The following is a 13,928-nucleotide window of genomic DNA, read 5'->3' as shown; positions in this document are numbered from 1 at the left end:
TTACTATATATAGCACATATATGCAAATTTTAAATGCAAATTTAAAAATCTATTGCTGAAGGTGTTCTCGGAATGTAGCTTTTTTTTTTTTTTTTTAAATCCTCACCTGAGGATATTTTTCCACTAATTTTTTAGAGAGAGAGGAAGGACAGAGAGACACGTCATTTGGCTCCCATACGACCAGGGCCCGGGATGGAGCCTGCATCTGAGGCATGTGACCTTGACCGGAATTGAGCCCTTGATCCTTCAGTCTGTGGGCTGACTATCCACTGAGCCAAACCAGCTAGGGCTGCATGTAGCATGCATGTATATAATTTGATTTCAGAGAGGAAAGGAGAGGGGAAGAGAGAGAAACATCAATGATGAGAGAGTATCATTGATCGGCTGCCTTCTGCATGCCCCACACTGGGGATTGAGCCTGCAACCTGGCCATATGCCCTGACGGGGAATCAAACTGTGACCTCCTGATTCATAGGTCGATGCTCAACCAATGAGCCTTGCCCGCTGGGCTCTCCCCAAACTCTTTATCAACATAAAACAATACATGATTATTGTAGAAAACTTGGGAAATACCTGAAAAAGCAAACAAAAGAAACACAAGTTTACATTAACCACTGAAAGCAATCATTAATATTTTGATGTATTTTGTTCCACTCTTGTTTTTTGTTTTAAGTGGTTATATATATTTCATCCCTTTTTTTTTTTTTTTGGAGGCTTTATTAACATTGTAGCTAGCCAGAATTTATTGTATCTTGTTTCCTTAATTTCAAACAGGAGTACAACTTTAAAAAAAGATAATAAGGTCTATTTCTCCACATTGGGATAAATAAGTTATACTTATTGGACCTATTGACAGAACTAAGTCTATGTGACAAATTAGTGGGGAAATGTTTACTTTCAAGAATATTGGACAATTATTTGTTTAATAAAAGTCTTTATTGCATCTAAGTCCAATTCCTTCAGTATGCCATTATAATTTATTGGGGGAGTGGTAATATTGGTAAGTATACCATGTAATTAATTTATCTGCTCATCACTTTTAAACAGAGTTAGATTTCAGAGGAAGGGAGAGGGTGAGGGAGATAGAAACATCAATGAGAGCCCTAACTGGTTTGGCTCAATGGATAGAGTGTCGGCCTGCAGACTCAGGGGTCCCAGGTTCGATTCCGGTCAGGGGCCTTGGTTGCAGGCACATACGCAGTAGGGAGTGTGCAGGAAGCAGCTGATCGATGTTTCTCTCTCATCAATATTTCTAACTCTCTATCCCTCTCCCTTCCTCTCTGTAAAAAATCAATAAAATATATTTAAAAAAGAAACATCAATGAGAGAATCATTGATCGGCTGCCTCCTCCACACCCTCTACCAGGGATCAAGCCTGCAACCCAGGCTTGTGCCCTGAACTAGAATCAAACAGCCTTTGGCTCACAGGTTGATGCTCAACCACTGAGCAACATCAGCTGGGCTCAGCTCAACACTTTGAAGTATAATAAGATTTGTGTCAGAACTATAAATTGTCTTTTTTATATCTATGCACATCAGATTTGCTCAAGCAAAATGTGAACCTCTTACGTACTTAGGTCAATCCATTGTAAGGAGAGCCCTGTGTCATTTACACTAACATGATCTATCTCAGAATTCTGTCAGACTTAACTTCCTAAAGCAAGATTGTTTGTAAAGCATTTCTCAGATCTGATTATGTTTAGATTTTGGAGAAAGTCACTGTTTAACAGCAAAGCCTATTTTATTCTTTGAATCTTCCCAAGAGCCAGTCATACTAATATAAAGTAAATTCTTGGGAGTTTTTAAGGGTTATTAAACTTAATACATTTTAAAATTGAGATAATCCTATATAATAAAAGGGTAATATGCAAAATGACCCTAACAATGGAACGACTGGTCGCTATAATGTGCACTGACCACCAGGTGGCAGACGCTCAATGCAGGAGCTGCCCCCTGGTGGTCAGTGCACTTCCACAGGGGGAGCACCTCTCTGCCAGAAGCCGGCTGGCTCATGGCTGGTCAGCGCAGCGGCAGTGGCGGGAGCCTCTCCAGCCTCTGCGCAGCACTAAGGATGTCCAACTAACGGCTTAGGCCTGCTCCCCTAAGCCGTTATTCAGACATCCCCCAAGGGATCCCGGGCTGCCAGAGGGATGTCTGACTGCCAGCTTAGGCCCGATCCCCCCAGGGGTCCCAGACTGTGAGAGGACACAGGCCAGGCTGAGGGCTCTCACTCCCCCCTACCAAGTGCATGAATTTTTGTGTACCAGGCCTCTAGTTTACATATAAAAGAATGCACAGATATTAAGTAGGCAGCTTCAGCAAACTTGATAAATTTTGAAAATTTATTAAATGCTGGACACATACTACAGTAATGTGTTTTATATTCTAATTGTTAATAAGATTTTTTAAAAAAATAAATTTTTACTGATTTCAGAGAGGAAGAGAGAGGGAAAAATAGAAACATCAGTGATGAGAGAGAATAATTGATTGGCTGCCTCCTGCATGCCCCGCACTGGGGATCAAGCCCACAACCCAGGTATGTTCTCCAACTGGGGATCCAACCGTGATCTCCTGGTTCATAGGTCAACCACTGAACCACACCGGCCGGGTGCTAATGACATTTTAGTTACCTCTTGACTTAGGGATATGTGTAACTAAACGTAGTTTGATTTGAAATGTGTGTGTATGTGTGCATGAAACATGAGAAAGATTATTGAATATGAGAAGAAAGGGCATTCTTAACCTTTGAGTTGCCAACAGCTTTGAAAAATGCACATATGCACAATTTGTTTACAACCTCAGTTGAATTAGGACTGCCTCTGATACCCATGGCTCACAGTTTAATGATCTGTTGGTACCTAACCATTGCACAAAGGATGGGATTGATGTGGGTCTTGTATTACTTTCATTGTCTTCTTTCTCTGCTTAAAAACTTCCGCTTATTGCATTTAGATTCCCCTAAGCCAAGTGCATCAGTGTGGTCAGAACTAGACTTGGCATCACTTCATGGGAGGAAGCATTGGTCGGGTAGCTACTAGCATAGTGGCATAGCTGGTATAATGTTAAACTACACTAGATGTTCATGGAATGCTGGCTCAACCACAGCTGGATTTCTGTTCAGTTCTGGATTTCACATTAATAAAAGGAATTAACTTACCATAGTGTATCCAGAGGCAAGGACCAAGATGGCAAAGGAAATGGAAATATTACCTCGGGAGTATCAGAGCTCAGACTTCTGGATAGGCATGAGTTATGTTAGGGCAAAAAGAACCGTGGATGTATTATATGTGACAAAGATCATTCTGCCATTTAGAACTGCCTAATGCGAAAGGACTGTTTAATAAAGTAGTTTCAGCCTCTGCCGTCTACATCTATCTACAGCATATTCTAAACACAGTCCAACAGATTAACACAGTCCTCACCGATTAACATAAAACTCACCATCAAGGCTGATTTACCTCAGTTCCTCTTACCCAATAACCTCAGCTTTTAAAAAAATTACAGCATATGCCTAAAGGCAAGCAACAGTCTGCAGAGATTTTTTTTTTTTTTTAAGTGAGAAACAGACTCATGTATGATACAAATTTTGGGATTACCAGACCAGGAATCTAAAATAACTGATTATTACTATGTTAACTCTTTGAAAAGTAGATACTGTACAAAAACAGCACATTTAAGTTTAGAGAGATGGAAATGGTTAAGGAAAATCTAGAAACTAAAACAAAAAACACTGACAAATGAAGAGTGCCTTTGATGGTCACTTCAATATACTGGACACTGGTAAGGAAAAACTCAGTGAGCTCGATGGTAGATCAATAGAAACTTCCCAATCTGAAATGCAAAAACGAACAACCAAAAAGCCCAGAATATTCAAGAATTGTGGGACAATTTGGAAAGGTGTAACACACATGTACTTGGACTAGCAGGAGAACAAATGAAGCAGAAGAAACATTTGAAGTAATGCCAGGTATTTCCAAAATCAATGGCCGACATCAAATCACTCATCAAGAAACAGAACATAGGCCAGGCAGGACACTCTTGGGCATATTATATTCAACTGCAGTAAACCAAAGACAGGGAAAACCTTGAAAGAAGCCAGAAGGAAGAGACATTTCACCTATAGGATAAGAATTACAGTGGACTCAGCAGAACCACACAAGCAAGAAGAGAGTGGGGTGAAAAGTTTTGAAAGAAAACAAACCTAGAGTTCTATAATCAAACAAGTGAAGGATAAAATGAGTTTGCTGCTATTGGAGGTGGTCAAGAAGAGGTTCAAAGAAAATATTGGGTCTAATGTTTGCGTTTATATATAAATGGTCAGTTCTGGGAGATGGTAGTATGTATTTCAGTGATTTTGAGGAATATTACAAACCAGATTCCACTCTTGGAGCTTTCCTCTGTACATGAGCATATTGAGGATTGGAGCAGGAATGTAGCAAAGACACTTATTTTTGCTTCCAGAACCTCTAATATATGGCCTATTAAAACCTTGTGGAATATGTTCCATGAGACACCCAATTTGGGAAACACCAGATTAGCTGACCTTTATGACCCTGAGATCATGTGATTCTTTAATTACTCGATAATGTATGCTAAGGCAATGAGGCTAAGCAGTCACACAGAAAATGAAAGTAATGTAAATATAGCATGAGTAAGTCTAGTTCATTTAAATATCAGCAAAAATAGGAACATGAATGTGATTGTTCCCAGACCCCATCTAGGATATCACATCACATTTATTTATCATGTCTCCTTAGACTCTTCTTGGCTGTGGTACTTCATTAGACTTTCCCTGTGCTTGATGTCCTTGATAGTTTTGGAGAATCTTACTTAAGGATTAAGGGGAAAAGTTCAAAATTTTCCAAACACTGGTAGATGCTCACTACTTTTTTCTAATTCATGTTTTTCTGCTTTTTTTCATTTCTTCCTGACACTGGGGACATTTCTGCATTCTGCTGTTAGCCTAATTCTCTTCCACTAGGTGCACATTGGAATCATGGGATGTGGTGTGAAACAATAATTCAGAAAACCACGTTCAATGTAAATGCACTTTTCCTGAAAAACTACAGAATACAAAATTTGACAAAATCATGGTTGATGGTGGATATACAGAAGATAAGAGTAGGTACGGGTGAGGCAAAATGATTGAAAAACATTGCCATGTACACACTCATATAACCCTAATTGGCTCACACATGCCAAGGTTTTATTTTTTTTTATTATACTTTTATTTCTTTTTCAAAAACATATTTTTACAGAGGAAGGGGGGGAGAGAGGAAAATACCAATGGTGAGAGAGTCATTGATTGGCTGCCTCCTGCACACTCCACACTGGTGATTGAGTCAGTAACCTGTCCATGTGCCCTGACTAGGAATTGAATCATGACCTCCTGGTTTATAGGTCGGAGCTCAACCACTGAGGCACACTGGCTGGGCCATCTCACGGTTTTAAATCGACTATTTGCTCATCATAAAGCCAAAATCTTTATTTCTATCCCAGAATTCTAGAACCGCATTTCCAAATGCTGCCAAAAGTCCCAAGGATAACTCACTTTCCATGCTGGAATCTGAACTGTTTCCAAAGGCGTTTCTGCCTGTCTTTGCTCTCTGACATAATAGCACCTGCATCCTACCACTCATGGAGCCTGAACCCTTATCACTCTTCACATTGTAACCACAACCAAGTCCTGCTGAGCTCTCTCACTATACAGTTTGTTTTTTGAATGAAGTTAATGTACACACAGTATAGTTTGTGAAGCTCTGTTACTCTTGGCTTGGTTCAGGCCCTAAATCTGTTCTTTCGTAGACAATGAAGTAAACTGTCTGGGTTTCTTCCTCAGATATATTCTCCTATATCAACACTAATTCTCACAACTTAAATATGACCGTGTTTGGTAAGGAAATTGACATGGCACCATGCACTATAGTAATAGTAAATTGCCATGCACATATTATGCCCTTTGTTCTCTCTGCCCTTTTATCGTGCTGTTCCATTGACCTGAGTGTTCTTACCTCTCCTCACCTCTGAACCCCTTCCCTAAACTCAGTGGAGGGAAATCTTCCACTTTGTATGTCATAGAAATCAGTTTTTGCCTCTGATGGAACACATCATACTTTATTAACTTGTTTTCTTGCCCATTAAACTGTGCTCTTCGATGTGAGGATTATGATTCATCTTTGTGTCTCCAGCATAGTGATGGGCACATACTCTGATAGATGTTCAAATGTTTGCTGACTGAAGTGTGGTCAGTTGAGACCTTTGGGTTCAGATCAAATGACAATGCTATGTTTGAAAATTTTAAATAATATGCAGTAATGGCTAAAATCTCAGTAGAAAACTCAAACTGACACCCAAAATGTTGGTTGTAAAGAGTTATAAACAGTATGCTTATTTCTTATAGAATTGCTTTTGACCTTCTTGCCCATCACATTTGTTATTCACTATAATACTTGCATTAATAGATATCAAATTGGTCTTCCCAGGAAGTCAGTTTAGAGTTGGATGGAAAGTATTTCTATTGTTTGAGCTTGGTATCTACTGCATCTGGAAAGACCAGCTCACTTTTTCCTTTGTCCATGTGAGTTTTATTAAAAATGAATTTCTTAGTAAAGTAGCAGAACTTGGAATCCATTTTCCCATTAAAAACAGTACTATCAGTGGTACTTATGTTCTCAGACTAACAAAGCCTCCCCCACTTTAACAGTTTTATTGAGTTATAATTCACATACAATGTAACTTACCCATTTAAAGTACAGTTTTTTAGTACATTCACAGGATCACTACAATCTATAATTTTAGAACATTTTCGTCTACCCTAAAGGAAGCCATTTACCTATTTCTACACAAGCCCACCTCAAGCCCTAAGCAACGACAGCTCTTGTTTCTGTGTCTAAATTTTTCTATTCTGGACATTTGATATACATGGGACCACACAGTATATATGGCCTATTTGGCTTCTTTCATTTAGCACTAGAGACCTGGTGCACGGATTCATGCACCTCTGGGGTCTCTTGGCTTGGCCTGCGGGGATCGGGCTGAAACCGGCTCTCCAACATCCCTCAAGGGTCCCAGATTGTGAGAGGGCGGTTCTCGGGAATTGGGCTCCCTCCTCTCTGGTTCTGAGTGCGTCACCCAAGAACCGCAGCTGCCAAGTCACTGCAGCTCTGCAGCTCCTGCGTTGAGCGACTGCCCCCTGGTGGTCAGTGCACATCATAGCTACTGGTCAGAGCAGCTGCCCCTGGTGATCATTGTGTGTCATAGCTACCGGTTGGACAGTCGCTTATGCTTTTATATAATGTTTTCAAGGGCCTTCCATGTTGTAGCATTTATCAGTATTCCATTAATATTCATTGCTGAATAATAATATACTGTAGGAGATATACCATATTTTCTATTAATTGATGGATAGTTGGATTTTCCCCTACTTTTTGGCACTTAATCAGTTATATTGCAATGAACATGCACATATGAATTTTTGTGCGGACATACAATTTCATTTTTCATGTTTTTTAAAAGTAGAATTGCTAGGTTATGTAATAACTCTGGATGACTTTGAGGAACTAACTGTTCCCCATCTTGGTTGGACCTTTTTACATCTCCACCAGCGATGCATTTAAAAATTTTTAGGACAGTGCCCTGGATTGTACAATCAGGTAGTTACCAGGTTTCATCTACTTTCATCTTCAGGCTAACATGAGACAGTTTACCACTGCTACTGAAAATCTCCTGTCTTTAAGATGACTTTTGTTTCTATTTGGGAAAGCATGATTGCACAGGTTTATGAAGGATGATCTTATAGAGAGGGTTAAATGAAGTTATTTTAATGCCTAGCACATAATAGATGTTTAGTAGATTGCAGCTTTTGTTATGTTTACCAGGTTTTTTTTTGCGTGCAATGAATACCAGTTGACTGAGGGCTTTTAATTGCCATCTTTTTTTGTTATTGTTAATCCTCACCAGAGGATATTTTTTTCCATTGAGTTTTAGAAAGGAAAGGAGAGAGGGGGGGAGAGAGAGAGACAGAAACATCGATGTGAAAGAGACACATCGATTAGTTGCCGCCTGCACTCACTCTGCCCAGGGCTGGGCATTGAACCTGCAACCTGGGTACCTGCCCTTAACCAGGAATCAAACCATGACCCTTTAGTGCTCAGGCCGACGCTCTAACTACTGCACACACTGGCCAAGGTGCCACATATCATTTGAATGAAAGGATTAAGAGAAATCAATCATTGAAGAAGATCTTATCTGGATTCTAGAGATTAGGATGGGCAGTAGTGACCACTAAAGCCATATATGACACTTCTCAAAACATTCGGCCTCAAGAGGCAGAGAGTAGTTGCTTTTAGCACATTTAAATAGCATCTAAGTATTTTGTGCTGACCCCAGAGCATTTTAGGTCTTAATTATTAAAAAATGATTCAGCTAAGAACAACGAGACAGATGGAGACGTGTGTATACCCTCATACTCGCATATCCTAAGGAATAAGGCACGTGCTGAGTATGGAGATGTGTGATGAGACCCAGCTGAGACGTATGCAGCTCTGATGAGAAATGCCCTGGTGCCCATCTTTTGCATGTCACTGTGCTGCTCTCCTGGAATCTACCTGGTGTTTGTGTGCATCGCTGGTGAAGGGGGAAAGGGAAGAGGAAAACCGTGTCTTGAGATTATGGCTCCCTATTAAACTCTCTCTTATTTATTCTTCGTTGCTCTTCATGATAGATTAGAAATGCAGGGACATGTAAGACATGGCAAGGATTTACTCCTCTCCCATGTGCCCAAAGCTATCCTTGACTTATCCAGCCTTCAACCTTGCCTGCTTTGTCTGCCAGCGTGCCGAGCTCCCAATGTGTCAGAACCCCCCTTTCCCTCATTCTGTTAGAGCAGTTGGGTTATGGTAATTCTGACCAACCCCTTTCCCCAGTTGTAGTTATTCTTTGAAAGAGAAGGGTCAATTGTACAAAGAAATCTTACTAGTTTATTAAATTTTAGGCAGAAAAACTGTAGGGAAGTGCCTCACAGTTCTGTGTATCAGCATCATTTTTAGGAGCTTTTACAAAGTTCACAAGTTGTGGACCCACTTCCAGAGAGGCTCACTTAATTGACGTGGAGTGGGGCTGGAGTTCTCTAGAAAAATCTGAGTTCCCTAGGTGATTCTGATGTGCAGTTGGGGCACATACTCAATCCCTGGTAAGGGCGCATTCCAAAGGCAGCCGATGGATGTTTCTCACATCGATGTCATCCTCCCCCCCCCCCCCCCCCGCCCCGCTCGCTCCCTTCCTCTCACTTCTTTTTCCCTTCCTCTCTCTAAAATCAATAAAATAAATTTTTAAAAGATTGTGGTTTTTTATAAGAATAACAGAGTTTACCTGGTTGTCTATTTCCAAAGTCTCTTTAGATCCTAAATCTCACATTGTAATAATGGTTTTTTTCTTCAGCATTAACTGAGTGTATAGCACATCTCTGAACTGCCAGAATTCTAATGAAAAGTATTTGATGTTACAGGAATACAAGCGCAAGTTAGCCAGAGTTTCCCTGGTGCGCAAAGAACTCAGGTCCCGGATCCAGAGCCTGCCGGACTTATCTCGATTGCCCAATGTCACTGGCAGCCACATGCACCTGCCCTTTGCGGGGGACATCTACAGTGAAGATTGACCAGGCTCTTTCCAGGGCCCAGGACTGTGGGAGATGGAGACAGGTTAGGTGGATAGTCCTGTAGCGTTATTTTTGTATATTGTTGAGAGAGTGACACTAACAAACAAAAAAATGACAAGTAATTTATAAAATTGTTTAAAATGTTGGTTTGTTTACTATTTTATTGGTAAGTTAACATGATTTAGTTTAAACAAAGTGATCTCTGTGTATTAATAAGCTCACAAATAGTGGTTATTTTCAAAAGCTCTTTTGTAAATTTTTTTGATCCAGGGCCTTGTGAGAGATTCCATGTTTCTATTTCTTTATGTATTTTCAAATGCTTTTCTTTGTTTTCTTCAGTATCTAATCACTATATAGTATGTAATTCCTGAAGGGTAAGAGTTAAGCAGGACTTGGTTGAGACTTAATTATGGTATAATTAGGACTTGATTGTAGAAGGGACTAAACGTTTCACTTAATCTTCACCCTTCTTCCCGACCAAAATATCATTTGTGTGCCTCTCAATGCCTTTGATTCCTTATTCCTTAGATGTCAGTAATTTAACACTAACCATGGGTGTAATGTTTAGGGTCAAATCAGAGCACCATAGGGGTTCCATTCTAGCTGCCAGTGTAGAACATGAGGTGTGTTAAGTAAGGGCCCCTTGATTAAACTGTTTAGAAATACTTGATCAGAGTAATATGAAATGCTTGGGAAATGTTGTAATGTTGACGTTTTGCTAAGAGGACAGCTTTCATTTCGCCAGATCAGTCTTCTTTTAACATATCGATCCCTTTAACATAAAGCCATCTGAGAGACTAAAAGAAACAAAATAGTGATACTTTTATTATTCCTATAGCCTTTAACTTTAAAAGCAATGGTATTTTTAGCTCTAATATCTCAAGGACACAATATTCATTAATGTTCAATAAAGTAGCCTGGAACATTTTTAATGTTTCCTTAAGGTTTTTGAATGACTGTATATTTGGAAATTAAGCAGTGCTGCACTACAGGGTAGATCTGGTAAATACTATATTTGTATATTTAGAATTACCAAAACAAATGTACTTTTACCTTTCAACTTAACCCTGTGTGTTAGAGCAGTTGCATGCTCTCCTGCTTTCTTCTTAAATCACATTGTTAAGCTGTGGATTTGTACTCAATAATGACTTAGGATAAACATTTTTTTCATTCATTACTTTACATATTAGACATTTTCCTTTTTGTTGTAAGCAGATTCAAATTAGATAGTCAATAAAACATCTTTAAATCCGCAAGCCAATTCTGTCTCACTGGTCTGAATGGCTTCACTCTTTCTTCCTCAGTATGAGAGAGTATAAAAAGAATTTATATGTGAAGAAGGCAAGTCTTTATTTTTAATAGCCAGTAGTTCTGAAAACAGTGCTTCTAACAGTTTAACCTTTCTTCAGAGCAGACACATGTAAGTGGTTCCCATTCATCTGGCTTCTAGTCCAAAGCTTTTTAGTTACCTTGTGGGAGTTGGGGCACATGTTCTCACAGAAACAATTATAGTTAGGTTCCGTGTGAACACCACCACAGAAAACTCACTGGGAACCTAACCCACTTAATCATGGATATAATTCATGTTGACATAATTAATGTAGTTGACAAATGATGTGCAGTAGTCAGACTCATACATTGAGGTGTCTGTCTGGTGTCCCCCTGTCCCTCTGTAGGATATGTAAGAAAAAGATTCAGCTTGGTAGATGAGTGTAACAAATGCACAATTATAAAAACCTAGTTATAACTGTTTTAAAAGTGTATCATGTAAGTTAGGTTTTTTTGTTAAAGTGAAAGCAAAAACTTGTATTTTAATTTATTTTCAAACTCTTAACCTTATTTATGATATGCTAAAGTGGTGATTTATTCATTCAAAATATATTTTTTTTCCTCTTAAAACTAATTTATAAACTGTGTATGCCTGGGAAGCTTTGAAATCTATTAGAAATTTGTTGGAATATTTTCACCATTTAAGACAGACTTCTGACTTAGATACTGATTTTAATGCCAGTGTCTGCTCTAAATATTTATTATAAAAATACATTATTTTTTTAAAGAGCTTGATGCAGTTTGTGATAAGTGATAGTACTCAACCTGAATCTGAACCCCAACCCCACCCTATGACCAATCCTTCTCAAATCTTTGGTTGTTGGTTAATTCACTGACTGTGAACACAAATGATATGGTGTGGTTTAGAAGTTACATTTTCAGCCTTATGACAGTTAAAACATGGTAAGCCTTAGTAGTAAGTAGTCTTCTTTTCTAAAAGGTAGACTACTTCTCAAGAAATGGGCTTAGATGTGGGTATTGTAATACCAAATTCTAAATCATGAGCATTTTCTCCACTGTGCATGTGAGGCAAACCATGTATCTTTGAGTGCAGTTTGGCCTGGCCCCTCAAAAGAAACGTGTAACGCCCCACTTGCATAGGGGTGCTGTAGTGTGAATGGATACCATCACTCTTTTCTCCACAAACAGTGACAGCTGTCTGGAGTGGCAGTCTGAGCAGATTCCCTGGCGTTCCCTCTGCTCCTTCCATCACTACAGTAAGTAAAGAACCACATGGGCAGCCGGGAGTCAGATCGGCTGTGCTCAGTAGCCAGCCTCCCCTCTGGGAAAAGAGTCCAGATGCAGCTGTTCTGGCACCTTCTCTCACAGGCACTCTGAACCATCAGGGCTTTTCTATGGGAACTCCTTCAGAATCAACAAAAGCTGGGATGACCCAGCCATCTTGATTTGCAAAATTAAAAGAACAAAAACTAGGTTGTCAGTTGTCACTGTAGATGAGCAACACTCAATGTGAGTGATTGAACTGGTTCTGAGAAATCTTTAGAATGAAGAAACTCAAGTACAAATTAGTTGGGAAAGTTAGAATGTCCTTTCTGAAATTTCCATTCTAAAAATTGACATTATATGAAATAACATAAGCTACTAAACTGCTTTGTATTCTATTAAGAAATAGCTCCTAAAGGTAAAATATTGTTTCATAGTTGTTGCGCTATATGAAGCTTTTTTAAAAAGTGTAAACCCAGTTCTCTGTGTTGAAAGGGAGCATTGAGTTACCTACTGAATTTATACAGAGGATTTGTTTCCACCTGTAATTCCAGCATTCCACACGAGTGTTCTTTTTTTATTTGTTGTTTTTTTTTTATAAGCGAATGCAAAGTTTATTGGGAGGGGACCCAAGTGGGTTGCCGCACATATGAGTGTTCTGACACGGCAATAGCACATGGGAAGATGAAGTTTCCCTGTTTCTTTACCCCTATTTGTTTGGCTTTATCTGATGACAATATAAAATGTTCTTAATAAAGTTTTATGTTCTTTTTGAAATGTGTAACTTGTTTTTGTGAATCTGATTGATCGGATATAGGGCGGGGAGGGAGAGATTAATGGACTGGGAGGGAAGGAAAGTATTAGAAGTATTCAGCGACGGAGGTGGAGAAACTGCTGAAGGAGATTCCTTCTGCTTGGCCAGTGGTTCCCAAACTTGAGAGAACATCAGATCACCCGGGGGCTTATTAATCACCTGGAGTGAGGTCTGATTGTTTGCATTCCTAACTATTTGGTGCTGATACCACTGGGACTATATTTGACAACCATGCTCTACTAGACCAACTTTTGAGGTCCATTACTTGCTTGACAATTTAAAATTCCAGGCAATTCCAGGAGATATGATAAAGTATGGGTTTTACAGTTCATTATATAGCAAGTTCCTTATGGGCAGAGGACAAGACCAAATCTTCTGTTGTGACCTCCTGCTCAGTAGTGCTTAAGTGCTTTTGAATAAACAGACTCACTAGTAGCTTTAACTCCTTCTTTGGAGCACAGGCCCTCTCACCACACCTTGCATTTAGAGCACAATGGGGGAATACTTAAAATCTGGGAATCTCTGGCAGTGTTGGCCAAATATCTTTGATAAGACTCACTTGGGACGTTTGCATATAGCCACATACCAACTGAATCAGAACTTTCTGTGATTCTTATTTAGAAATTCTGGGAGATGTAGTCCTCTTGGCCAGTGCTTCAGTTCTCCATTCCTGGATGGGAGAATTACTTAGCTCTATATTCTGTATTTGTAATTCCAAGATACTAAAGCAAAAACCCAAAGCATGGATGCTAAGCATTCTGAACTTAGGAAAGATCTTTACGTGAGCTTTGTGTGATCTTTTCCTAAGTTCAGAATAAATAATGAAACAACTAATCTGAAATGACCATGATCTAATGATCTCTCTGGAGAGTTTACATTTTTAAAAGTTAAGGATTCAAAGACATA

General features: G+C 39.3%; 2 protein-coding genes across 2 annotated transcripts in view; one reads left to right on the top strand and one right to left on the bottom strand.

Annotated features, from left to right (window-relative positions):
• RPRD1A (regulation of nuclear pre-mRNA domain containing 1A) overlaps positions 1-12,985 on the top strand; it is a 40,589-nt gene extending 27,604 nt beyond the window's left edge. Inside the window, exon 7 of the mRNA XM_059707108.1 lies at positions 9,506-12,985. Within this exon, the coding sequence (XP_059563091.1) occupies positions 9,506-9,655 (150 nt within the window). The 3' untranslated portion in view covers positions 9,656-12,985. The remainder of the gene's footprint in view (positions 1-9,505) is intronic.
• Positions 1-13,928, bottom strand: part of C8H18orf21 (chromosome 8 C18orf21 homolog) — a 45,359-nt gene that overhangs the window by 24,079 nt on the left and 7,352 nt on the right. The gene's annotated exons all lie outside the window — the stretch shown is intronic.

Source organism: Myotis daubentonii, chromosome 8 (assembly GCF_963259705.1).
Source record: "Myotis daubentonii chromosome 8, mMyoDau2.1, whole genome shotgun sequence".
NCBI classification, from domain to species: Eukaryota; Metazoa; Chordata; class Mammalia; order Chiroptera; family Vespertilionidae; genus Myotis; species Myotis daubentonii.
Note: the sequence above shows the minus strand (reverse complement) of the source record. Positions and strands in the feature narration are given on the sequence as shown.